The sequence below is a fragment of the Sorex araneus genome, chromosome 3 (assembly GCF_027595985.1).
Source record: "Sorex araneus isolate mSorAra2 chromosome 3, mSorAra2.pri, whole genome shotgun sequence".
NCBI lineage: Eukaryota > Metazoa > Chordata > Mammalia > Eulipotyphla > Soricidae > Sorex > Sorex araneus.
In genome coordinates, this window is record NC_073304.1 from 47,283,502 (window position 1) to 47,311,256 (window position 27,755).

At 38.0% G+C, this 27,755-nt stretch overlaps 1 protein-coding gene across 1 annotated transcript in view; it reads left to right on the forward strand.

Moving 5' to 3' along the window:
* The window catches only part of TXNDC16 (thioredoxin domain containing 16), a 104,440-nt gene that overhangs the window by 69,661 nt on the left and 7,024 nt on the right, over positions 1–27,755 (forward strand). The window contains exons 15-20 of the mRNA XM_055131465.1: positions 7,499–7,667; positions 8,802–8,938; positions 16,003–16,087; positions 19,675–19,813; positions 24,762–24,922; positions 27,308–27,498. Of these exons, the coding sequence (XP_054987440.1) occupies positions 7,499–7,667; positions 8,802–8,938; positions 16,003–16,087; positions 19,675–19,813; positions 24,762–24,922; positions 27,308–27,498 (882 nt within the window). The remainder of the gene's footprint in view (positions 1–7,498; positions 7,668–8,801; positions 8,939–16,002; positions 16,088–19,674; positions 19,814–24,761; positions 24,923–27,307; positions 27,499–27,755) is intronic.

Sequence of the window (27,755 nt, forward strand, 5' to 3'; positions counted from 1 at the left end):
AATTAGATAAATGGACTAAGTTTTTGAAGTTTAGGGGAGTTTAACATAAAAAACATAGTATAGTGAACTACAGTGTTTTCTGTTGGTGTTGGCACATATGCTATAATTAGTGAATTTAGAAAATAGTGTAGTAGTTAGGGATTTAGTCCTATAATCTTAACATAGTGCCTTCTTGGGAAAAGATCACTTTTCATCTCCTAGTATAAGATGATGAAGGATATTTTAACTTCAGTCACAAGGTGGCAGCAATTGTCAAGTTTTTATATATACATGGTCTCTGGTACTAAAATAATGTTTTTCTCTCTTCCTTTTAAATTTGTACCCTCTTTGAAAATATTGCTTTAATAAAGAATATGGAGTGAATTACTACAGGTATATTATAATGCTAGACTATCACAATTGAAACATGATTAAATATTGAATATACTTTATAGGAAATAAAATAAAAATATTTAACTGATAGCTTCAATGTAAGTTAAATCTGTATGGCCTTATACATAAAATGACTATTATTTTTTTTCTATTTTTCCCCAGAAAAGCCATTTGTTTATTCATTCATTCATTCATTTTTTTAATGAATCACCATGAGATACAGTTACAGATTTACAAACTTTTGTGATTATGTTTCAGTCATACAATGATCGAGTACCCATCCCTCTACCAATTTTTTTCAGATTTAATGATATACAAAATTTTCAAGAAAACTTGGGTCCATAAAGAAAGAAATACAAACATTTGTTTGCTTGCTTTGGAGCTTTACCTGGTGGTGTGCCACATGCAAAGCCAATGCCCTATCCACTGTATTATTGTCCAGCCCTAAGAATATTAATATTTTTTGGGGGGGTCACACCCAGCAATGCACAGGGGTTACTCCTGGCTCATGCACTCAGCAGTTACTCCTGGCGGTTCTTGGAGGGTCATAGGGGATGTTGGGAATCGAGCCTGGGTCGGCCGCGTGCAAGGCAAATGCCCTATTCGCTGTGCTATCGCTTCAGCCCCCAAGAATATTAATATTTTTAGCAACAGAAAACTTGTTGAGGATACTAATTGAAGGGAAAGAAGTTAAACTGTAACAGCATTATATTCCAAACTTAGTTGGTAGTATAAAATATGTACTCTAATATGAAGAAGCATCTCTGGATACTTACTGATTAAATGATTAGTAAAAATGATAAGATAATTTTATAGAGAAGTCACTTAGGAATCTGATTTTAGAAGAAATAGTTATCTTTGTTTTTATGCTCATATAATATTTAGGTATTAGCATACTTCAGAATAAAAATTGAAAATATGTTCATGGAGAATTACCAGGGTACATTTCACACATTTTTATTGAATAAAAACTGTGGAACAGATATTGTATTAGGTAGCATATCACTGTCATCCCATTGCTCATCGATTTGCTCGAGCGGGCACCAGTAACATCTCCATTGTGAGACTTGTTGTTACTGTTTTTGTCATATCGAATATGCCACAGGTCGCTTGCCAGGCTCTGCCTTGCAGGGGAGATACTCTTGGTAGCTTGCTGGGCTCTCCAAGAGGGTTGGAGGAATTGAACCTGGGTTGCCTGAGTGCTAGGCAAACGCCTTACCCGCTCTGCTATTGCTCCAGCCCAGGTAGCATATAGATAGTGGTAAATATGAAAGACTAGACTCAGCTGTATTATGAAACAGAATTGCAAACATTTAATCTACAGTGATACCATTATTGAATATGAGATACAATCTAGAATCATTTAAAGAGTAAATTGTTTAGCATTAAACATTTTAGTGATAAAATATTATGTTTTAAAATTTAATCATATACTGGTGGGATAGATCCTAAATCTATAGTCAAACTTATTTCTCTGACTTAATATGTTAAAGTTTCATTTTGTTAGAAGTTATTCCTTTCGTCTACTAACTGAGCTGTGTGATGCTTATTTTATTTGGTTTTAAATCTCTTTCTAATAGTTCATCTTTTGGGGAACTGTACATGTATTTTTTTTTTGTACATGTATTATTATACAGCAAGCAGACATTTCTCTTTTGGCTTTTGCTCTTGTGTTGTTTTTTTTTTCTGGTTGAAAATAGCTATAATATTTAAACAACATTGGGCACTTGAGGCTCTAAAAGTTTCATGGGTGTTATTTATTCGTATGTATTTAAGGTGTTTTCTATGCAGTGAATGCCCTAGGTGCTGAAAAATCAATGGTGAATAAAACAGTCTTTACTCAATAAACTCTTCCGATAGAAAATATTATTCAGACAACTGCACATGTGAGTGCATAATGCCACGATGAAATAAAGAATGGCACATGGATTGTTAAGCACATAGGAACCTGTGAAACCATGAAATATATCGAAGAAAACAGCCTATACTGTCTATGACATTGGCTTCAGTGATGTCTTTGGGTACTTAACTTCAGTAGCTTAGGAAACAAAAGCAAAAATAAACAAATGTAACTACACCAAATGAAAAATTCTGTACACCAGAAGAAACTATCATTAAAATGAAAAGACTTCTTAATGAACTAGATATTTGCTTTATATAAAGTATATGTACACACATATATGTATATAAAGCTTTATATACTTTTTTCTTGTTCAAAGTCATTGTCTTTGACCAAAGCTGCCTTTGGAAGTTTCTTAATCTCTCCCTCTCCCTCCTCCCATCTCCTCTCTCTTACCGTCCCCTTCTCTGTCATTTTGTCTCTCTTGGTACCTCTGTATGTGTGGGTGTGTGTATGTGCACGTATGTGTGTATTACTGAGTGCAAATGCATGTGTACCTGTGTAGGTGTGTGCATATGTGCATATGTGTGGTTGTGTGTACATGCGCATTGACATATATATACATATGCTCACATACGCATATACATATGTATACATACATATATACCCATATATAGGTATATATATATATATGGACTAAAGTGATAGCACAGTGGGTAGGGCGTTTGCCTTGCATGCGACAAACCCAGGTTCGATTCCTCTGTCCCTCTCGGAGAGCCTGTCAAGAGACTGAGAATATTCTGCCCACAAGGAAGAGCCTGGCAAACTACCCATGGTATATTTGATATGCCAAAAACAGTAACAACAAGTCTCACAATGGAGACATTACTGGTGCCCGCTCGAGCAAATCAATGAACAACGGGATGACAGTGCTAGAGTGCTATATATATATATATGTATATGTATATGTATATGTATATATATGCAAAGAAATATTCCAACTCAACAGCAAATCAACTAAAATGTGCAGAAGAACTGAATAGACAACCTCAATAGAAGACATAGAGATGATAAATATGCACAGGAGAAAGTGTTCATCACCATTTATTATTAGGGAAATGTAAAATCAAACCCAATGAGTTATCACTTAGTATTTGTGAAAATAATGACATTCTATATTTAAAATTCTAGAACAAGTATTGGTGAGAAAAAGCGGAAGAAAAAAACCCTCATACATTGCTGATAGGAACATGAACTGGTGTGTCCTCTATGAAAAAAAAATATGAGTTTCCTCAAATTATTAAAAATAGATCTACTGTATGATCACACAGTTCCACTCTGAGATATATGTTCAAAAATCTAAAAACACTAGTCTAAAAAGATTTGCACACTTGTATTCATTGCAGCACTATTAGCGCTAACCAAGATATGGAAACAATATAAATGGCCAACAAGGGATTATTGGATAAAGATGTGGTATATAGGCATATGGAATAATGCTAAGCTGTAAAACTAAGGATGAAACATTGCCATATGAGATGCAACGGGGGGAGGGGGATGATGCTAAGCTAAGCTAAGTGGGTCAGAGACAAATACTGGATGATTTCACTCGTATGGATTCTAGACTGAGGTTAATAGAGTCCAGCGATTGAGGTAACAAAAGGTGGAGGGAGACCAGTGGACATGATGAAGATTTATTGACCTAGGGTAATAAGTGTGGTGTGATAACATATATTTGTAAAGGTATGAGCCTGTACTCAAAAAATGTATTGTATACCACCAGTGTTACTATAGTACGGAAAAATGTTAGGCATCTGATGTGAGTCAGAGGGATTCCTTGAAAAAAATGGGAAAGAGATATTACACATTTTTCAACAACAAATGTTTTTTGTTTGATCAAATATTGGGGTTTTTTTTGTTATTTTTGTAATCAGAGATTTTTTTTGGAGTTTCCCCCCCAAAGTCAGACCTGTTGAAAAGGAACCATTTTATAATGTTTTGCATTGCTGACAAATAAGAGATATGAGGTCTTGGATTTCTGTATTTTAGTAACTAAATCCAGGGAAATTTCTGCCAGAAATTGCATCACTGCAAGCTTTTACTTCCCTTTTGTGGTGCTCATAAAATGGAAAAGCTGAGAGAGAAAAACCCTTCCCCTCCTGGTGCATTATGGGGCAGTGAAATTTCTGCAAGAAGCTGCTGTTGCTCAAAGTAGTTTAGCTGGCCTCTGAGATCATGCTCGTGTAGCTGGGGAAAGGCTGCACACGTGTGGCCGCTGTGCTTAAATCTCGGCGGAGTGCAGGGCTGGGACCACCCCCATCCCAGGATCTCTTGTGCGTCCCGTTGCTGCAAGCTCATACCTCCTTTTTGTGTTCATAAAATGGTGGTCGCTGTGCTGTGCCTGGAAAGGAAGAGCCGAGAGGTTGCACCTTCCCCTCCTGGTGCAGCATGGGGCAGTGGCTCAGTTCACAGTCTAGAGATATTTCTGCAAGAAGCTGCTGTTGCCCAGAGTAGTTTAGCTGGCCTCTACAATCATGCTCGTGCAGCCGCGGAAAGCTTGATCAAAAATTTTTTGTACAGTTTTTTACTTACTAGTTCAGATACTTAAGCATTACCTATAATAAAATATTTTCCAACATAAAGACTAAATTCCCCTTCTTAGGATCAGACATATTTTTGGGAGGGAGGTTTTGGCCATATTCTGCAGTGCTCAGGGCTTACTTCTCAGTAAACCTTTGTACTCAGGTTTATGCCAAGTGGTGCTTAGGGGACTCTGTGGAGTGCTGGGGATAAAACCTATGCTGGGGCATAAGGCAAGTGTTCTACTTGCTGCACTATCTCTCCAGCCTCTAAACACACTGTCATATACCTACTCATGCATTCTCCTTCAAATTTCTTGATTTTCCTCACTCATCACTTGTATCACTTGTCGTCCCATTGCTCATCAGTTTGCTCGAGCAGACGCCAATGGCATCTACATTTTTCCCTGTTGTGTGCTAGTGTAGCCCAATGGCATCTGTTCGTTCCAGAAACACGAAGAGCATCAAACCATTGGTTCATACTAAATTCTCCTCATACTCCTCACTCATACTAAATTTTATCGAAACTCATCTCCACATACTCCTCACTCATACTAAATTTTATATATAGGATTTATGTAATTCATGTAAAATTTTAAATGCATTAGCATAGAATTATTTATACTATTTTAAAATTTGTATATTTGTAGAGAATATACAAATTTAAAAAATTATCAACTTACTGATTTACTATTCTGTGGGATTTCATGAGTTTAGTTTTGTCAATGTGTAGGTGTCACCACCTACACAATAAAACTGAAAAATAAAAGGATCTCTCATATGTGGAATAAAAAAAATGACATAGTAAAGTTACCAAAGCTGTCAAAGTCATTAATACTGGAGATTCTGTCTATAGAACTGAGCTTCATGAGAGGTGGGTTTGGGAGTGGTTCTTTGGAAACTAGTGGAAGGTACCAGGCTTTCTGGTGATGGTGTGGTATTGGAATGATGTATGTGTGAAAAGCATAATAGTATTATATAAATCCTAGTACATCAATAAAAATGGCCAAAATTAAAAATGTAGATAGTAAAATTGAAGGAGACTTAGAAGTGAGGAGGCATTTAGATGATACTTTGTTTTCTAAGTTGTATAAGAGTAAAAATGTTTACTCATATGCTGAAAGGAAACCATATTTGCTTTTAAGTCTTAATGTTTCTTTTTTTTTCTCTTTGGGTTACACCCAGTGATGCACAGAGGTTACTCCTGGCTAATGCACTCAGGAATCACTCCTGGCAGTGCTCAGGGGACCATATGAGATGCTGGGAATTGAACTCAGGTGGACTGAGTGCAAGGCAAATGCCCTACCCGCTGTGCTATCGTTCCAGCCGCATCTTAATGTTTTATTTGAGGAAATAGAGAACACAGTAAGGATACTGCTTGGGCTCTGCAGTGCCTGGGATTACCCAGGTCACACCTGACAGTGCTGTGGGCCTCCAGGACTATACCTTGAGAACTCCACTTGGTGATGCTTGGGAGACCGTGGGGTGCTAAGAGTCAAACCTGGATTTAAGCGATCTTCCTGGCCCTTATCTCTATTATCCTTGGGTGTTAGTCTCCTATTCTGTTAACTTTATATTCCACAAATGAGTGCAGTCATTCTATGTCTCTCTCTCTGACTCATGTCATTTAGCATGATATTCTCCATGTTGATCCACTTATATGCAAATTTCATAATTTCATCCTTTCTAACGGCTGCATAGTATTCCACTGTATACATGTGCCAGTTTCTTTAACCAGTCATCTGTTCTTGGGCACTCAAGTTTTTTCCAGATTCTGGCTATTGTAAATAGTGCTTCAGTAAACATTCGAGTGCAGGTGTCATTTATACTGTATTTTTTCTTTTTTTGCATCTCCGGGGTATATTACCAGAAAATTGTATTGCTGTTTCAAATGGGAGCTCAATTTCTAGTTTTTTGAGAAACATTCATATTGTTTTCCAAAAAAGGCTGAACCAGGAGGATTGCTTCACGGCTTGGAAGCCTGCCTGGGGGAAAAGGCAGCTGGGATAGAGAAGGGACTATTAAGTGAGTGATGCTTGGAGGGCTCGTTTGGGGTGGGAGATACATGCTGAAAGTAGACTATAGACCAAACATGATGGCCTCTTACTACCTGTATTGCAAACCATAACACCCAAAAGGAGAGAGTAAAAGGGAATGTGCCTGCCACAGAGGCAGGGGAAGGGGGAGGAGAGAGATGTGGGGGGTGGCAGGAGGGATACTGGGAACATTGGTGGTGGAGAATGGGCACCGGTGACGAGATGGGTACGTGATCATTGTATCACTGAAACATAATCAGGAAAGTTTGTAAGTCTGTAACTGTATCTCAGTGATTCATTAAAAACAACAACAACAAAAAACACCTGGCATAACAACATTGTGCCATCTACTAGCCCTAGATTAGGAACTTTAAAGAAAGAGCTTTAAATTTACATCAAATTTAGGATTCATTACGTGTTGATGGTCACTGAGATTAGGAATCCAAAAAAGGAAGCTTAAACTGAGCCTTAAAGAGGCTCTACTTGCAGAAGAAACTGAAAAAGGATTAAAAGAACTAGTTAGTGAGATGGGAGAAAAGCCTACAGGAAAAGAAGGTGCAGAAATCAAGGGTTGAGAGTTGGAGTGTTTCAGATGAATGGGAAATGAAATATTTTGATGGTTCTCAACAATAGTTTTCTATGCTAACATAAAATGTGCATTTTCTTTTTAGGCACATCTGCCATGTTGCTTACTAGAGTAAACTGTGCAGATTGGTCTAATGTATGTATTAAGCAAAACGTTACTGAATTTCCTGCTGTAAAGATATACAAGGAAGGGGAGAACCCAGTTTCTTATGCTGGTATGCTAGGAACTGAAGCCCTTCTAAAGTTTATCCACCTGTAAGTATTCAGCTTTATCATAAGGTTATAGAATGTATCACTGTATCACTGTGTCACTATCATTCCGTTGCTCATCGACTTACTCGAGTGGGCACCAGTAATGTATCTATTCCTCCCCACCCTGAGATTTTAGCAACCTCTCCTTACTTGTCTTTCCAAACAATTGGAGGCTCTTTCAGGGTCAGGGGAATGAGACCTATTGTTACTGTTTTTGGCATATTGAACGTGCCACGGGTAGCTTGTCAGGCTCTGCCCGTGCAGGCGGGATACTCTTGGTAGCTTGCCGTACTCTCCAAGAGGTATGTATGTATATGTGTGTATATTTATATATATGTATACACACACACACACATATACACACACACATAAGAGGCTCGCCTGCACCATCTATATATATATATGCGTGTGGCTTGGTTGTGCGTTCTGGAGAGTGGCCTGGAGCGTGGTTGTAGTTGGGTAGTGGAGGTTGGCTGCTGGGCCTGGGTCCCTTGGGGCGGGGAGGGTTCTCACCCACCCCGTTCTGGGGCACCCCGAGTGAAAACAGCGCGGTATGGAGTCCCTATAGAATGTATAGGCTTGTAAAACAATTATCACAAGTTGATCTTTATTGATCTATTTTCTGGTAATTCTCTTTGCCATTTTGTTGTAATAAGCAATATAAAGTAAATTTGTGCCTGCTAAGGGGCAGACTTGGTGGAGGGGGGTGGGAAACTGGGGACATTGGTAGGCAATGGAGTCACACTGGTGGTGGGATTGTTGTTGGAATATTGTGTACGTGAAGGAACTGTATTATGTATGAACAACTTTGTAAATAATGGTATTTAAATTTAAAAAATTTTATACAATTTTTATATTTTCATTGGCACATTTAGGGATGATAGGGGTGATACTATAATTGAGGTCACAGGATAAACCTTGATAAAGATAGTTTATTTTATCCATCCTTTTTGGGGAGATAGAAAATTTGTTTAATAAGAGTAATTTTTTTGTTTATAATAGTGTTAATTGCTTCTCAATTAGATTCTTACCCTATGTTTGCTAAACATAGGATTCCAGTAGTTTTTTTTTTGTTTTTTTATTATTTGAAAAATATCTTTAAAAGTTAATTTTGAGTATAGTCATATATTTATCCAGGAACAGGATTTCGTGTCCAGTGAAGATTACCTCTGTTCAAGAAGCAGAAGAATATTTAAGTGGGATGTTATATGAAGACCTTATCTCCTATTCTAGTGTATCAGTACTAGGACTATTTAGTCCTACCATGACAACAGGTGAGTAGAATTTTAACCTTTGAATTATATACTATACAGTTTGGTTTACTTGTTTTTTAAAAAATAATTTAACATATATCTGTGTATGTAGACTGACAAACCGTTAGCTAGACTCAGTAAGAAGAGAAAGAAACAAATAAATAGGACAGAGACACAAGACAGAAATTACAACTGGTACCTCAGAAATTAAAATATATATGTTTATATATATTAAGAGGTAATTGTGAACAACTTTCATGCCCCAAGCTCATAAACCTAAAAGAAATGTATGAATTCTTAGAATGAAAGAACTCTGAAGAGTGAACCAAGAGGAAACAGAAAACCCGAATAGACCAATCTCAAGTAACAAATTGAAACAGTAATAAAATAAAATCCCCAAGAATCTGGAGGTTACTTCTAAAAAACAGTATAAATCCAGAAATGAAGACAAGCAGATTTTACTGCTTTTTTTTTTTTTTGAAAAAAAAAATGTTGTTAATTACTGTTGTTTGTTGGTGGTTGCTACTTCAGTGTGGGGTATGGGGACCACACTGATGTGCTCAGATGCCAGGAACATCATCCCAGGGTCTTCATGGGGTCATATGAAATCAGAGATCAAATCAAGAGCCTCACACAAGGAAGTACTCAAGACCACTTGAGTCATATCCCTAGTCCCCAAGAGTCATTTTTCTGAAAGCTATTTAAATGCAACCATCAAAAGAAGAGGCTGCTATATTTAATCTTTTAAATGTTATTAATTTGCTTTTATCAGAAGAGTCTATTACCCAGTCCCTATAAAAATGTAGGAAGATGATTCTTACATTAAAACACCAAAATCAGTATTGTTTGGAGTATCCTTAATGTATTATTATGTTCCAGTTTCACCTTGATTTAGCACTCTAATCACATGCTGAACAAACATAAAGTGAACAGATGTTCTGTCATCCTCACAGAGATCCGAAGCTCCCACCCAGAGACATTAGCCAGCTCCCTCCACACAAGCCCCACCAGCACCCATTTTTTTCTAGGATAGAGGTTAGACTTTTCTTTCTTCCTGATCTGTTCTTGAATAGCTATTAACTTCCTCCTTGGTACTGCTTTCACTCTTTCCCATAGATTCTGGCAGTTGGTGTCTTCTTTCTCATTTGTTTTGAGGAATCCTTTGATTTCTTCTTTTTCTCATTCACCTAATTATTTATAGCATGTTGTTTAGTTACTAGATATTTAATCTTTATTGCCACTTTGTTTTTATAATTGATTTCTGCTTTTGTGATCTGAAAGACCCTTCGTATGATTTCTATTTTTGTGTTTTTGTGAATGTTTGAATTGTGTCTCAGCATGTGATTTGTCCTGGAGAGTGTGTACAATGGAAAGTATACTTAGTATTTTGAAGATAGAGGTACCTGAATGTCTGTTAGACCAGTTCTTCAGTTCCTTATTTAGGGCTCTTGCTTCTTCATTGATATTTTCCCTGGTTGATCTGTCCAGTGGTGAAAGTGGTATATTTAACTCTTCTACCACTGTGGTGTTGCCATTGATGTATTTCTTCAGGTTGCGTAGATGTTGCTATGTAAACTTCACTGCTACTTCATTTGGTGCATGTGTGTTGATGAAAATTAAGTCCTTGAGAACTGTTGATCCTTTAACCAGTATTTAATTCTTTCCCTGTCTTTATATTATCTACTTTAGTTTGAATGCTATTGGTCTAAAACTTCTATGGATGTCCCTGTATTTTTTTGGTCTTCCATTAGCCTGTATAATAGTCTTCCAGCCATTGACTTCAAGCTTGTGTTTATCATAGGAGATTAAGTGTTAATCATGGCAGTTTTTATCATGGGAGTATTTATCATGAGAATTGTATCATAGGAGTTTAAGTTACTTTCTGCTTTCTGGGGAGTGTTTTCCTAAATGACGTGACATTTTTTTTTTTTTTTTGCTTTACAACTTCCACTGAATAAATTGATATTGCTAGTTTTTAGTCAAAGAATGGCGGTGAATAATACTTTAGGACACTTACAAAAGAAATATTTTTTAATTAAATTTCTGCTTTTTATCTGTATATCCCTAACTTTGAAAAGATATCTTATTGAATTATGGGGGTGTCTCACTTGTGAGAACATTTTCTAAATTAATTCAAGACTTTTATTGCTATTTTAGATATCTAAGGACTGGAGTGATAGCACAGTGGGTAGGGTGTTTGCCTTGCAGGCAGCCCATCCGGATTCTATTCCTCTGTCCCTCTCGGAGAGCCTGGCAAGCTACCGAGAATATCCTGCCCACACGGTAGAGCCTGGCAAGCTACCCATGGTGTATTCAATATGCCAAAAACAGAAACAACAAGTCTCACAATGGAGACATTACTGGTGCCCACTGGAGCAAATCGATGAACAATGGGATGATGGTGCTAAAGTGCTCTGTATATATATATATGTATATATACATATATATATATGTATTTCACACTTACATATATATATATGTAAGTACTTAGTGTAGATAGGGTAGTATGGTAGTAGCGTATATATCCAGGTCAGTGTCTTGCTGTTTTTATTTAACATCACACTGCTGCATTTTGCCATGCTATTCATGTTCTTCAAAGTATCATGGCTGTATGACTCATTTGATAAATGAGTATGTCAAAATTCAACTGTTTACCATAAACTAATAATAATGTTTTAAAAGATTGTGGTAAGAACATTTTAAACTAGGTTTTTTTTTAATTTATTTTTATTTTTTTATTTTTATTTTTTTTTTATTAGTTTATTTTTAATTAGAGAGTCATCGTGAGGGTACAGTTACAGATCCATACATCTTTGTGCTCATGCTTCCCCCATACAAAGTTCAATAACCCATCCCTTCACCAGTGCCCATTCTCCACCACCCGTAAACCCAACATCCCTCCCCCCCTCCCCAGACCCGTTTCCCCCACCCCACCCTGCCACTGTGGCAGGGAATTCCCTTTTGTTCTCTCTCTCTGATTAGGTGTTGTGGTTTGCAATAGAGGTGTTGAGTGGCCATTGTGTTCAGTCTCTAGTCTGTATTCCACCCGCCTCACCCTTCCCCCACATGTCCTCCAACCACATTTTACTTGGTGGTCCCTTCCCTGAGTTACCCAGAATGAGAGACCAGCCTCCAAGCCATGGAAATATTCTCCTGGTACTTATTTCTACTATTCTTGGGCGTTAGTCTTATAGTCTATTATTCTATATTCCACAGATGAGTGCAATCTTTCTATGTCTGTCTCTCTCTTTCTGACTCATTTCACTTAGCATGATACTTTCCATGTTGATCCACTTATATGCAAACGTCATGACCTCATTTTTTCTAACAGCTGCATAGTATTCCATTGTATAGATGTACCAGAGTTTCTTCAACCAGTCATCTGTTCTAGGGCACTCGGGTTTTTTCCAGATTCTGGCTATTGTAAACAGTGCTGCGGTGAACATATAAGTGCATATGTCACTTCGACTATACTTTTTGGCTTTTCTGGGATATATTCCCAGCAGTGGTATTGCTGGGTCAAATGGGAGCTCAACCTCTAGTTTTTTGAGAATCGTCCATACTGTTTTCCAAAAGGGCTGAACTAGCCGGCATTCCCACCAGCAGTGTAGAAGGGTCCCTTTCTCCCCACATCCTCTCCAACAGCGGTTGCTTTTGTTCTTTTGGATGTGTGCTAGTCTCTGTGGTGTGAGGTGGTATCTCATGGTTGTTTTGATCTGCATCTCTCTGACGACTAGTGATGTAGAGCACTTTTTCATGTGCCTTTTGGCCATTCGTATCTCTTCCTTGGTAAAGTTAAACTAGGTTTTATGTGCATTTTTTGATATTTATAATAGTATTTTGACTGCTTATAATAGTATTAATTTCTATTTAATTAGATGTTTACCCTAGGAATTTAGTATTTGCTAGACATAGGATTCCAGTAATTTCTTATGTATTAAAATTTTTTTATTGAATTGCCATGAGATAACCTATTACAAAACTGTACATAATTGGGTTTCAGTCATAGAGTGTTCCAACACCCATCCCCCCACAGTGTACATTTCTCAGCACCAATGTGCCCAATTTCTCTCCCACCTCCCCCAACACCTCCCATACTGCCAGCCTGCCTCTATGACAGACAATTTTCTTCTTCACTCACACACTCTCTCTGTCTGTTGGTCTATCTGTCTGTCTGTCTTTCTGTCTGTCTCTCTCTCTCCCCCTCCTTCCTCCTTCTCTATCCCCCACTCTCTCTCTCTCTCTCTGGGCATTGTGGTTTGCAATTCTTATGTGTTTTTTTTTAATCTAAAAAAATCTTTAAAAAAGTTTTTGAGTATAGTCATATATTTATCCAGGAACAGGATTTTATGTCCACTGAAGATTATCTCTGTTTAAGAAGCAGAAGAATATTTAAGTAGGGTGTTTAAGGGTAAAGATTACAAATAAGATAGCTTTGTATTTTGTTAACTGCATATTATATGCATTATTCATAATTTAATATTTTTTGGACCACACCTAGTAGTGTTCAGCAGCTTACTTTGGTCTTTTGTTCACAGGTGTTTTCTGCCAGTTCTTTTTACTGAAAGTTACTATTTTTTTCCTTTATAATTAATAAGTATACTGTGAGAGATCAGACTGGAGTGATAGCACAGCAGGTAGGGCGTTTGCCTTGCACTTGGGCAACCTGAGTTCTATTTCTCTGTCCCTCTCGGAGAGCCCGGCAAGCCAAGCTACCGAGAGTATCCTGCCTGCATGACAGAGCCTGGCAAGCTCCCCATTGTGTATTCAATATGCCAAAAACAGTAGCAGCAAGTCTCACAATGGAGGCGTTACTAGTGCCTGCTTGAGCAGATCTATGAACAACGGGATGATAGTGCTACAAAACTGTGAGAAATCATGTAAAACTTTGTGAAAGTTCTGTTTTTTCAATCAACTTTTACACTCCAGTTTTAGAATTCATTGCCCGCAAAATACCAAGTTTAGATGGAGTTTTATAATCCCTCCATTTATTTGCTGGCACACTACTGTAAGAATTTTTCCCTTCACATTTGTCTATTGTAATGGATGTCTGAAATCTTGTTTAATGAATAAATGATAATCAGTTACTATCATTAGTTTGTTTATATTGTTCCAAGTAAGACTGTGCACACCCTTTCAGTCTGTTTCTGTTCTTTTGACTTTCTATTTGTTGAATGTGCCCTTTGGTTTAAGATTTTCTCAGCCCCATTCTGAAATCAGTCATTTATCCAAGGAGTTCAGGTCCCATTTTGTTAAATATTGTATATAGAAATGAAGACCTAAGGACTGGAAGAAAATCTAGTTACTTAAGTGTTACTACCTCCCAACTGTTTTGTTAATTGAACCTAAAAAAAATCAAAAAGATAAATGTATGTATAACGTTAGTAAAATGTGAGAGTAGAAAAAAAGAAGTACTGCTAAATTTATGTATTTCTTATGAACTTAATCATTAATGATCTTGTAACTTTGTAATTCACCATAATTCAATTAAAATATATTTATGGTTCATATGTAGTTTTAGGACTGAATATTTCTTTGTATTTAATGTTGGAATATGTACTGAATAAATAAAGTTCTAGCAAAAAGAATGATATACCTGATTTTAAATACTCAGAGGAGAGTCCACATTCCATTCTAGCAGAAATATCTGTGCACTCAGGGTCTGCAATTTTAGACTATCCAACAAAGACAGGGTGCATCAACAAATGGATTCATGAAGAGCCTTTCAGGAAATCCGGTGTTGAGTAAAAGGCTTTCGCATGTAAAAATTATATGGAAATATAAATGTAATTTTCTAAGGTTACTTATCAGCATAGAATAGAAGATGAGACAGGACAGATTCCATGATATCATTGCTTCAGACAGAACTCATCAGTCATTGACTAGAATGCAGCCCTGCTTTCCCTTAGAAATGAAAGTACGGGTACTCAGTGCTTTTTAGTTTGTGAGTTTTCTTATGAATCTTTTCTACTTTGATGTAGCATAGTCTCAAGAAGTTGTTTTCATGGATTATGAGTTTCTCATTAGAATTTGTAATTATAAATGAGCTCTTAGTACTGCCTATTGTCTGACTATACCACTCCAGTTTCTTAGTTTTTCTAGCTTTTCTCGGATTTGTATAAAGTATACTTCCATAGAAAATAATCTTATGGTTCATCAGTGTTGAAGTGTTGATACTTATATGATTAACACATTGCTGTTTGCTAAGATAAAGATCTTTGGGGGTTCCCCAGGCCTTGTTACTAGGGCCTTTATGACTTACTTCTTCCATCATCATTTTAAATTTTCTGTTTGAACCCTGTGAGCCTTTCATGCACTAGACTGAACTGTTCCTTAACCTTCACTTGACAATAATACATTATATAAATGCATCTCTGCTCTTCTCTTAGGTTTTTTCATCTTACCGATTCAGATTCACTTCTTGGTTATAAGGTAGTCATCAACTTGAGGCACAATATGCTTATTTATGAAATTATAGTAAAGTTAACAGAAAAAGTTTTAATTTTATGTAGTGTATAAAATGAGAAAAGACTGAGGCATAAATTGGTCAAAGTTTAAAACTTAACAAAAATACATTATAGGAAAATATAGGAAATAAAAAAGAAGATACAAATCCTCATGTGTGGAGAACCTTAACTAATAGGTACTGTGTTTTGCACATAGGAGGTTTTAAATTCTGGGATTATATGTGTATCATTTCTCCTCCTTCTGTTTCTTGACTGCATACATGATGGCTGTCTTCATCTGATTCACCTTAAAGCAAATAAAAAAGTAACAAATATTTACTTAGTAATTTCATATGATTAGAGTGCTATAAATATTATAAATTGCATTTATAATGTAGTTGTTTAGGGATTTATAGTTTTATTACATCAATTTATATTTCTTCATAATCAGCTGGCATAAAAAGACATTTATTTCAGAACTACTAAGTCATATAAGGCTGTACATAAATATTTATCTTTGTAATTAACTAATAATAAAGTTCTTTCATTTGTAAATCATTCATCAGTAAGAATCACCTGTAGTTTAAATTTAAGCCAAAATTTTAAATGTTTCTGATTTTTCTGTGTGTAAATTTATAGCAAAAGAAGATTTCATTGAAGCAGGGAACTACCTAAAAGGATGTGTTATCACTGGAATTTATTCTAAAGAAGATGTTTTGATACTGTAAGTTTATTGTTTTTATAATTTGAGGGAGAATGGAGTTTGCAAAATAATAAATTGCTTGTCTTTACATAGTTAATGAATGAATATTATAAGATAGCAGAAGAATTTTAATCCATTTCTAGGGAAGTACCACCAAGCTATTTAGAAAACTTTGGGGTGGACAAAAGAGAACTTAAGCTACATTTAGAAGATCTCAAAGGTTATTCCTGGCTAGAATCTTCTTGTTTATTACCCGTGACATATTCAATATGCCAAACAGTATCAACAATGTACTCTTCATGTTCCTGGAGCGAGCAAACACATTGGGCTACACAAGCACATGACAGGGACGAATGGAGACGTTACTGGTGCCTGCTCGAGCAATCGATGAGCAACAGGATGACAGTGATTTTTTTATAAAACGTTATTCCATGAAATATACAATTACAAAGCTGTTCATGATCAGGTTTCAGTCATACAGTGTTCCAACACCCATCCCTTCATCAGTGTACATTTCCTACCACCAGTGTCCCCAGTTTCCCTTTTCTCACCACTGCCCCCCCTAGCCTGTCTCTATGGCAGGCACTTTTATTTATTCTTGCTCTCTGTCTCTCTCTCTGTGTCTTTCTCTCTCTCTCCCCCTCTCCTCCTCTTTTTGGGCATTATGGTTTACAATACAGATAGAGATACTGAGATACATGAAAAGTTATCATATTTTTACACCGTTCTTATCCAGAATGATCATTTCCAACTATCTTTGCCATAGTGGTCCTTTCTCTATCCCAACTGCCTACTTCCCCAGCACTTGAGGCAGGCTTCTAACCATGGATAAGTCCTCCTGGCCTTTGATTCTACTGTCCTTGGGTATTATTCTCATACTATGTTTTTTTATATCCTACAAATAAGTGCAGTCATTCTATGTCTGTCCCTCTCCTGACACAGTTCACTCAGCATCATACCCTCCATATTCATCTGCTTATAAGCAAATTTGATGACTTCATTTTTTCTAACAGCTGTGTAGTGTTCCATTGTGTAGATGTACCATTAGTTTCTTTAACCATCTGTTCTTGGGCACTCAGGTTGCTTCCAGATTCTGGCTATTGTGAATTGTGCTACGATAAATACAGCAGTGAAGATAGGCCATTTCTCCTGTGTGCTTTTGGCCCCAGGGTTATATTTCCAGAAGAGATACTGCTGGGTCATATGGAAGCCCAATTTCTAGTTTTTTGAGGGATGCCCATATTGTTTTCCAAAAAGTCTGGACCAGTCAGTATCCCCACCAACAATGAAGGAGAGTCTCTTTCTCCCCTCGTTCATGAGGAATTTTAGATGATTCTGAGCAATTGCAAGCAGACTTAATAGTGCTTTATTATTATTATTAGTCATTTATATTGATTTACTTGTAGATTTGAAGTTCTTGTAGATTTCGAGAGTCTATAGTTGCTGCAGAATAGAAGCTGAATTGAAAAATTTGGCGATTGTCAATAATATACATGATGACCTACAATAATCATTTCCACATGCAAGTGGAGTTGAGCCCCATGGTCTTTCTTTTTTTTTTGCCTTCTGACTTAAATTTTCCTAATTTTGGTTGTGATCTTAATCTTTCATTTATAATACTGGTGGCATAGGCTCCTGATGATCAAGCTCCTATTCCATTTATGAAATCAGTGCCTTTTGAAAAATCAAAAAACAAATTTTTTTGAAATACCTTTTCATTTGACATACAGTCATCCACTATCTTATTTTCTGCCATTAGTTGTGCATTTAACTATCGTTCAAAGAGTTTAAACAGTAGTTGTTCAAGTGTGTTTTGATTAAAAACAGCTGGCCAACTACTGTGGTCTTCCAAGTGATTTAAAGACTGTGCTCTCCACATAGTACTAAAATATGTAAAAATATGTCTGTACTTTGTTCTTGCATGAATCAAGTTTTTACATGATTCTGTAAGTCATGCAAATGTGTCTGTCTCATTTGTAATTTCTTACAAAGCTTATTTTTCAATTTAATTGGTTCATTTTTTTCTTTTCTTTTTGGATCACACTCGGCGATGCACAGGAGTTACTCCTGGCTCATGCACTCGGGAATTACTCCTGGTGGTGCTCAGAGGACCATATTGGATGCTGGGAATTGAACCCGGGTCAGCCACTTGCAAGGCAAAAGCCCTACCCATTGTGCTATTGCTCCAGCCCCACTTGGTTAATTTTTAAAAGGTTTATTTAGCAAAATCTAGTGGTGGGAGAGAGATTTGGGCTGGTTTAGCAGAGAGGGTACGGACTAGAATTCTTACATTAACATTTCTCACTCTTGATTTCTCATCTGTAAGATAGGGATGATGGTAACAACTTAATAGGGTTTTCATGAGGTTTAATGAAAACTACCTAGTATGCTGGCTAGTAGGTTTATATTAGATGTTCATCTCCTATTTGCTGAAAGTAGACAAAGGATCACACATGATGGCCTCTGTATCTGTATTGCAATCATAATGCCCTAAAGTATAGAGAGAGTAAGAAGGAAAGTGCCTGCCATAGAGACAGGGGGTGGGGTGAGGGTGGGGGTGGTGGGAGGAGTACTGGGGATATTGGTGATGGGAAAGGTACACTGGTGGAGGAATGGGTGTTCAATCATTGTATGATTAAAACTCAATCATGAAAGCTTTGTAACTATCTCATGGTGATTCAATTAAAAAGTAGAAAAAAATTTTAATTTTTTTTAAAAATTAAAAAATTACACCCCCCCAAAAACAAAAGTCCATCTCCTTGGAGCTGGAGGTACAGCACAGCCAGTGAAGCACTTGCCTTGCATCCAGCTGACCTGGGTTTGATCACTGCCATCCATATAGTCTTCTGAGACCCACCAGGAGTGATCCAGAGAATAGAGCCAGGAGCAATCCATGAGCACAGCTGGGTATGCAGCCCCCATGTCTCAAAAAAAAAACCCAAAAAGTTCATCTCCTTACTTAGCATTATGGGGAGCAATCCAAAATGCTAGAAAACTATTTGGGTGCTTTTAGTCCTATTTAAATAATTTTGATGAGTAAGTTGTCTAGAAAACAATTTGGCTCCATTATAATGATGATGATGATGATGATGATGATGATGGTGATGGTGGTAGTGGGCCTCCTAATTGGTGGTCAGGGGCCCTGAGGCTACTTCTGGCTATTCCTAGCCAACAGGGCCATGGCTCAATGGTAGGGCCCAGGAATATAGTGCTACTCAGGCTCTGTGGCACTATAGGTTACCTGGGCCACCCCAGTTGTGCTCAGGGACCTTCAGAACTGCACCAAGTGATGACTCCAGGGGCACTGTGGTGGCAGGAATTGAACTTGGGTCAGCTATATGAAAGTCATGTCTTTTAACCCCTGTAACCCTGTACAATCGCTCTATTTCCTGGCTTGATTATTGTCTCTTACCTTCTTTTAGTCAATTTTACTGTCTCCTTAACTTCTGCTCACATAAAATGTTGTGTTTTTTTTTTGTTGTTGTTTCTGTTTTTTTTATTCTTAATAGTAGGGCTTCTCATTTGTGACCCATTGTCATCTCTTAGTTTAATTGTTCATGTTTTGATAACTTGCTGGTTGGGAACTTCAATAATTTATTTCTGCATAGGTCAAAGAAATATGCTGCCATTCTTCCAGCTCTGCTGCTTGCCAGACACCAAGAAGGCAAAACAGAGACCATTCCATTGGCTAATACAAATGCGCAAGACATAGTAAAAATAATAACAAATGCATTATTGGAGATATTTGTGAGTATATTATAATCACTGTATCACTGTATCACTGTCATCCCACTGTTCCTCGATTTGCTTGAGCAGGCACCAGTAACATCTTCATTTGTCCTTGTCACATGCTAGTATAGCCCAATGGCATCTGCTCGCTCCAGGAACACTAAGCATGTTGTTGTTACTGTTTTTTGCATATCCAATACTTGATGGGTAGCTTGCCAGACTCTCTGTTCTGAGTATATTATAATAAGGATATTTATTTGAAATAGAATCTTGATTGGAGAAAAAAGTATGTCTTATTACATGATGTTCCAGCTTTTTTTTTTCTTTTTTTTTCTTTTGCTTTTTGGGTCACACCCAGCGATGCACAGGGGTTACTCCTGCCTCTGCACTCAGGAATTACTCCTGGCGGTGCTCAGGGGACAATATGGGATGCTGGGATTTGAACCCAGGTTGGCCGCGTGCAAGGCAAACACCCTACCCGCTGTTCTATTACTCCAGCCCCACGATGTTCCAGCTTTTGTTGGTAAAGGGCATAAATGATGTTTTATAAACTGGAGAGTCAACGGGTCTTACTTTATTTTACAGTTATATTGCTCATTCATTATGGGTAGTTTTTTTAGTTCTCTGCCAGATAATTTACATGCCTTTGGATTACTTTAATTACTAATATGGCTTATGAGCAATTGAAGTATAAACCAGGCTGAGACTTGGCATATAGCATATGGGCTTAGAAGAGTCAGATGCCTTGTTAAACTTGTTGTTCAAGTCCTTGCTTGAGGAAATGCACTAGAGGTGACATAGGGACAGTGGTGTAGGGTTTTGGGCACTTTGAGAGTCATGGCATGGAGTAACTATACATCACTAACATAAATATTAACGCTATTTTATCCATGATTCCTAAGCTATATTTAAAAATTATAAATTTACAATTTTAAAAATCTCTTCTTAGTGTCTGTATGTTAACTTCTCAGTGCTTCTGCATATATAAAATATAGGTGTAATAATATCTTCTGCAGCAGGTTAGTATCATGCATGATTAAGTGAAGTGTGTATGTAGGATCTTGTATACGGTGTCTAGTCCTTGCTAAACAGTTGACAGATGTTAGTATTCTTACTTGAACACTTTAATAAAAAGTACTGTAAGAAACCCTTTCCAATGCTTACATTTGACAAGCATAGATTTTTTTTTTTTTTGCTTTTTGGGTCACACCCAGCGATGCACAGGGGTTACTCCTGACTCTGCACTCAGGAATTACTCCTGGAGGTGCTCAGGGGACCATATGGGATGCTGGGATTCAAACCCAGATCGGCTGCATGCAAGGCAAACGCCCTATCTGCTGTGCTATCACTCCAGCCCCGACAAGCATAAATTTAAGGGCACCACAGATGTCACCTGCATTTGTATTAATTATATTAAAAGTAGCTCAAATAAATTTGTTGATTAACATCTCCAAAGTGACATAGGGAGCACTATTAATAGCTCTAACTACTGAATTAATATCTTCTTATATTTCTTGACATTGTAACCTATTTATATTATACTTTAGACTCAAAAAAAGCACCTATGATTGTTTTTTTAATTGAATCACCATGACATATAGTTATAAAACTTTCATGTTTGAGTTTTGGTCATTTAGTGATCAAACACCCATATATTCACCAGTCCACATTTTCCACCATCAAAATCCCCAGTGTCTCCCACTGTCCTAGCCCTTCCCCTGCCTTTGTGGCAGACAATTTCCATAGTACTCTCTCTCTCTATTTTAATACCAGTCCCACCATTATTAATTTGTATTTTCCTGCCACCACTCAAACCTTCCAGAAAGGCAATACTAGACAATTTGTTATGTATTGCTTGTTATGAATAGCATAAGATGTTGCGTAGCTGCAAGAGCAGCCACATGCTTTTGGAATTCTAAAATTTTAGATAGGATCTGGAGAGATATCTGCAATGAGCTGCTTGGTTCCGAGATTCTTTTGTGTGTCTCTGGATCGTGGCCTCTGATGAGTTAAAATATTAACCAGAAGCAGCTTGTGGGCGTCATCTCTAGGTCCCATCAGGGCAGAAGGATGAGAGGGACAGGCCCATCACCTATTCTGTGAGACCTGGCATTTGCCGGTAATGCTCCTGCGTACCTGGGCTTCTCATTGGGTTCTAGAAGATGGCGGCTACCAAGATTCCTAGGGGGCAGGCAGAGGGACAGCACCCGCTCCTATCTTCAGTAGTAGCCTGGTGAAATCAATCTGGTGCAAAGTCTGGAGGCATCTCTACAGTGAGCATTGCGGTTCTAAAGTTCTTTCGTGTGTCTTACAACTATAATCTTTCATTTGTATCACTAGTTATCCCGTTGCTCACGGATTTGCTCGAGCAGGCACCAGTAACGTCTCCATTCATCCCTGTCGCATGTTAGTGTAGCCCAATGGCGTCTGCTCACTCCAGGAACACGAAGAGCCTCAAACTGCTCATTCAGGGTCTTGACAAAGAATTCTGACCATCTCATAGGTGGGTGGCCAGGCGTTCTTTTGATGTCCTGTGGAATCCAGTTGGTAACAGCTCTAGTCCAGAGGTTGTCTTCAAATCGCATTACATGTCCGGCCCATCTGATTTTTGATGCCTTCGCAAACAAGCAGCATCCTTGATCCTCAATCATTGATGGTGGTTGGAACTCCATATTCCGTTTCTCACTTGAGTGAAATGTGATACTCCAAGCATAGTTCTTTTGATTCCTCTTTGAGAGACCCAGATAGTGTCCTCATCCTGTTTTCGTAGGGCCCAGGTCTCTGAGGCATATGTTGGTGCAGGAAGAATGGTGGAGTCGAAAGATGTGTCCAGAGCCAGAGGTTATTCATCCTCTTAACAAGTTCTTCGATGCTTTTGAAGGCATTCCACACTGCTCTATTCCTCCTGTGCAGTTCTGTTGCCAAATCGTTCATCTTGTTGAGTTCTCGGCCCAGGTACACATAGCTGCTACATTCGGAGATGTTTGTTCCACTGAGAGTAAATGGGACATCAGGAACTAGTTCATTTTTCATGAACATTGTCTTTGTGATATTTAGCTGTAGTCCAACCTTTCCATACTCACGGTCAAAGTCAGCCAGCATTCGTGCCGCTTGGCTAATGTTTGGTGTTATTAGAATGATGTCCTCAGCGAAGCGGAGGTGGTGCCAACCATCTATCTTCACTCCCATTCCTTCCCATCCTAGTCATCACATGATGTTCTCGAGGGTGGCTGAAGAGTTTCGGTTAAAATGGTGTCGCCCTGCCAAACCCCTCTCTTTCCGTCAATGATCACTTCTTTGTAGAATGGTGAGATCCTGTTGGAGAATCCATAATATAGCTCTAGGAGGATCCTGATGTTTTGAGTTTGGACGCCCTGTTTGGCTAGGGCTTCAATGACCGCTTCAGTCTCAACAGAATCAAAGACCTTCTTTAAATCAATGAACATTAGGCTGAGCGGGATCTTGTAATCTCGCAAAACCTCAATGAGCTTGGTCCTCGTGTGGATATGGTCGATTGTGCTGAATCCTTTTCAGAACCCAGCTTGCTCGCATGGTTGTCCTTTGTCTAGTGTTCTGCCTGTTCTATTCGGGATGACTCGAGTGAACAACTTGTTCACTCGAGGATTTGCAATGGACAACAGGCAGATTAGGCTATAATTGTCGTGGATGTCTCCCTTCTTGTACAACAGAATGGTCCTGCTGGTTTTCCACTGGGACGGAACCTTACATTCGGACAGGTAGTGTGTGAAGAGCTGAACGAGTGTATTGACGAGTACTGGCAGCAGATTCTTCAGGTATTTGGGTCTGACCTTGTCTGGACAGGGTGCTGTGCGCTTCTTTACTGATAAAATGACATGTTGGATTTTGGAAGGGAGAGCGCTGGGAACAACATATCCATCCTGCAGAATTTGGTATGTGGCAGGTAGATGTGGCTATCAAAGAGATCCAAGTAGAAGTTGTGGATAGTCTTCTCCATTGCTTTTCTGGAAGATGTGATAGATTCAAGTTCATGTTGATGAGAACACTGACACCACCGACACCTCTACTGTCGCATGTTCCGAGGAACAGTTCTTCTCCAGTGTTGAAAACAGTGTGATGTGATCAATGCCTTCTTGTCTCGGTCAGTCCAATGACGTCGTGCATTACATGTCCGGCACTTGCACTGTCAGGTCCTCAATGGATGCTTCTGATGCCAGCGTATGTGCATTGAAAGTAAAGACAGTCATTTTAGTCCTTCGTTTTGGCAACCTAGTTTGGCCCTGATATTTTATCAGCCTCTCCTTGCTTGTCCTTCCCAATGCTGCCGTACTGCGGGCTCTTCCAGGGTCAGAGGAATGAGGCCCATTATTATTACTGTATTTGGCATATCAAATACGCCACGGGTAGCTTGCCAGGCTCTGCCGTGTGGGCGGGATGCCGTCAGTAGCTTGCCGGGCTCTCTGAGAGGGACAGAGGCTTTTAGTGCTCTAATTGCCCTTATAGGTGCTCCCAGTCTATCGAATGCAAGCTTTTGGTCGACTGGCATGTTGTAACAATATGCACACTAATAAACATGCACCTGGATGCGTCTCTGGACAGCACCTGTTGGTTCACTCTTCGCCGGTTGGCACCGTTGCCACCCCCCACCACTATGAGGTGGTAAACCATTGAGGGTTCACTCGCTCCTATCTTCAGTAGCCTGGTGAAATTCTGGTGCAAAGTCTGGAGGCGTCTCTGCAGTGAGCTTCTCGATTCTGAGATTTTTTTGTGTGTCTTATAACCATAATCTTTATTAGGTCTTTTTTTTTTTTTACCTTGACCCTGTTCTCTCTCCCTAAATATTAAGATTATAGTTTGTGGTGAGTAAAATCATTTATAATTTAAGTAGTTTTCAAGGAGTGGTTTGGAGATTATTTTCTGTATTACACATCATCATTTCTTCCCTGCCCCTGACACACATTTTTTGGTTCTTTAATTTTTTTAACAGCCAGAAATCACTGTGGAAAATCTTCCTGCTTATTTAAGTCTACAGAAACCATTACTCATTTTATTCAGTGATGGCAATATAAACCCTCAATATACAGAGGTGATATTGAAACTGGTAAAAAGCAAACACTTAGAGTCATTTGTTCCCTGCTGGTTGAATATGTAAGTATATCTTGATTTTTTTATATGTTAAAGGTAATTAAAGTATTAATATTACCTTGTCATTTAGAAATAAAATCCTAGGGGCTGGAGTGATAGTGTAGCAGGTAGGGCGTTTGTTTTGCACACGGTTGACCTGGGTTCGATTCCCAGCATCCTATATGGTCCCTGACCACCACCAGGAGTAATTCCTGAGTGCAGAGCCAGGAGTAACCCCTGTGCATCGCTGGGTGTGACCCAAAAAGAAAAAAAAAGAAAGAAAGAAAATCCTAAATCTACCTTTGGAATCAGTACTATGGAACCAACAGGTATTTTATTTTTATCATATTTAAGTAACTGAAATCCTTCAGGTGGTCTAAGATGACCATATTCTAGAGTTAGTTCTAAGATGTTGCTCTAAAAATGTTTAATTTTATTCTGTGATTTAAAAATATAGAATTAAATTCTGTGATTTAAAATATAGAATTAAATTTTCTCATAAAATTAGAATTTTTCTGCCATAAGATAGGTATTTTTTGAGACCTATCTCATGGCAAATAAAGATAGGTCTTTATTGAGGTATGATTGACAAGAAGTATTTTAAATTGTATACAAAATTTATTTACTTATTTTTATGTTATTAAAGAATTCCCTTTATTCTATCAAGCTAATTAGCACATCCATTCAGAGCATATATAACATTAAATATACATATATATGAGAAAGTAAGTACATTGAAGTTGCATTCTCAGCAGATTTCACTTACATAAAATAGAATTATCAACTGTAGTCTCCCTGCATATGCATAGTTAACAATACATTAAATATCAGGTTCCTAAATTTATTTGGCCTACTACCCCATTTGCAGAGAAAAATGACTCTACACCTTGCTGGAAATGTATTCTCTCTAAGAAAACAAACAGAAAGCATCCCCAGATGTATCTGAAACTACAATTACCTACCCCTGGATGAATATAATACCATATAGGTATCTTAGGATAAAATAATACTTTTTATGTGGAATATGTTATCTTAGGAAAACTGTTTTCTTTGTAAATAAATGCATTTTTTCCAGTTCTTTTAATTTGAAATAGTCCCTTCCAGAGACCTTTCCCTAAGGAAAGATACTATTTAATTTTGAAAAGTATTTATTATAAATAACTTATTTCTAAGTTTGTAGCATTATTTTTTTGAGCTAAATGTAATCAGATATTCAGTTAAACTCTAGAAGGGATAAAAACTGTGGAAGAAATCTATTTCTGATGTCAAGTCTAAGCTTGGCAAGCTTTTGAACTATGCCTTTAAAAAAATTAAAACTTTTTTTTTTTGCTTTTTGGGTCACACCTGGCAATGCACAGGGGTTACTCCTGGCTCTGCACTCAGGAATTACTCCTGGGGACCATATGGGATACTGGGAATCGAACTCGGGTTGGCGGCTGCAAGGCAAACGCCCTACCCACTGTGCTATCGCTCCAGCCCCCCCAAAAGAAATTAAAACTTTTTAAAATTAGTTGCCTGATGTGAGAAACATTGTACTGCATATTAAAAATAAATTTATGGATTTAAGAATCTAATTGTGGCAGGACCAGAGAAGGTAGTAAAGTAGACAGGGCGTGGATCCTGGCTTGATCTCTGGCATCTTGTAGGATCCCCCAAGAATTGCCTGTCATTGTCCTTGAACACAGAGCCAGAGGTTCACCTTGAGCAACTGCTAGGTGTTGCCCTCAAATGAAACAAAACAAAAATATTATTGCTGGGCAGGAAAGATAGTTTGAAGAGCAGGGATACATATTTTGTATGCACTTGCCCTGAGTTTCATCCCTATCACCTAATGGGCGCCTGATCACTGAGCCAGAAATAGCTCCCAAACAAACAAAATTGTAATTGCTAATTTCTAATACCATAGTAACATAGGACTTTTGATGGCAGGAAGGTTTGAGTCACACCAGACAGTGCTCAGGGTCTACCCTTGTCTCTGCAGTCAGGGATCACTCCTGGTGGTGCTAAAGGGAACATAGGCCATCCTGGGGATTGAACCCAGGTCAACTGCAATCAACAAGGCAAGTGCTTTAACTCCACTACTGTCCCTCTAGTTTTAGGGCTGGAGCAATAGCACAGCGGGTAGAGTGTTTGCCTTGCACGAAGCTGACCCAGGTTCGATTCCTCTACCCCCGAACGGCAGAGTCTGGCAAGCTACCCGTGGTGTATTCGATATGTCAAAAACGGTAACAATAAGTCTCACAATGGAGACGTTACTGGTGCAAATTGATGAGTAATGGTATGACTGATTAGCATAAGACATTTTTATAAGATAAACTGGTGCGATACAATTATATTTATTGTTATGTAAGATGTTTTCATACTTTTTAGTGATATTGATGAATGTGTTTCATTGTTCTATTTTTATAGGAAGAAGACTCAGGTGGGGAGAACAGTCTTGCAGGAGTATTTTGTCACCTTGCCTCCCCTTCCTCTTCTTCTTGTTGTGGATTTGCATTCGAGTGGCCAAGTATTTGCCTTCCCTTCTGATCAAGCTATCACTGAACAAAATATTTTAATATGGCTTCAGAAATTAGAAGCAGGACTAGAAAATCATATAAGTAAGTTTCCTGCTTTATTTAATCCACACTGAACTACATTTTTTCATGGATTTATAAAATTGAATTGTTGCTAATAATGTTACTGTGATTGGAATTATAAATATTACAAATATTACTATGTGATGACATTGTCCAGGGAACATCCTGCTATATAGCGGTATTATTACAGAAACTAAGTATCATTTTGTTAAATTTTATTGACTTTAGTAATAATGATTAACATTTACTGACTGCTTACTGGGTGTCTAGCACAATAC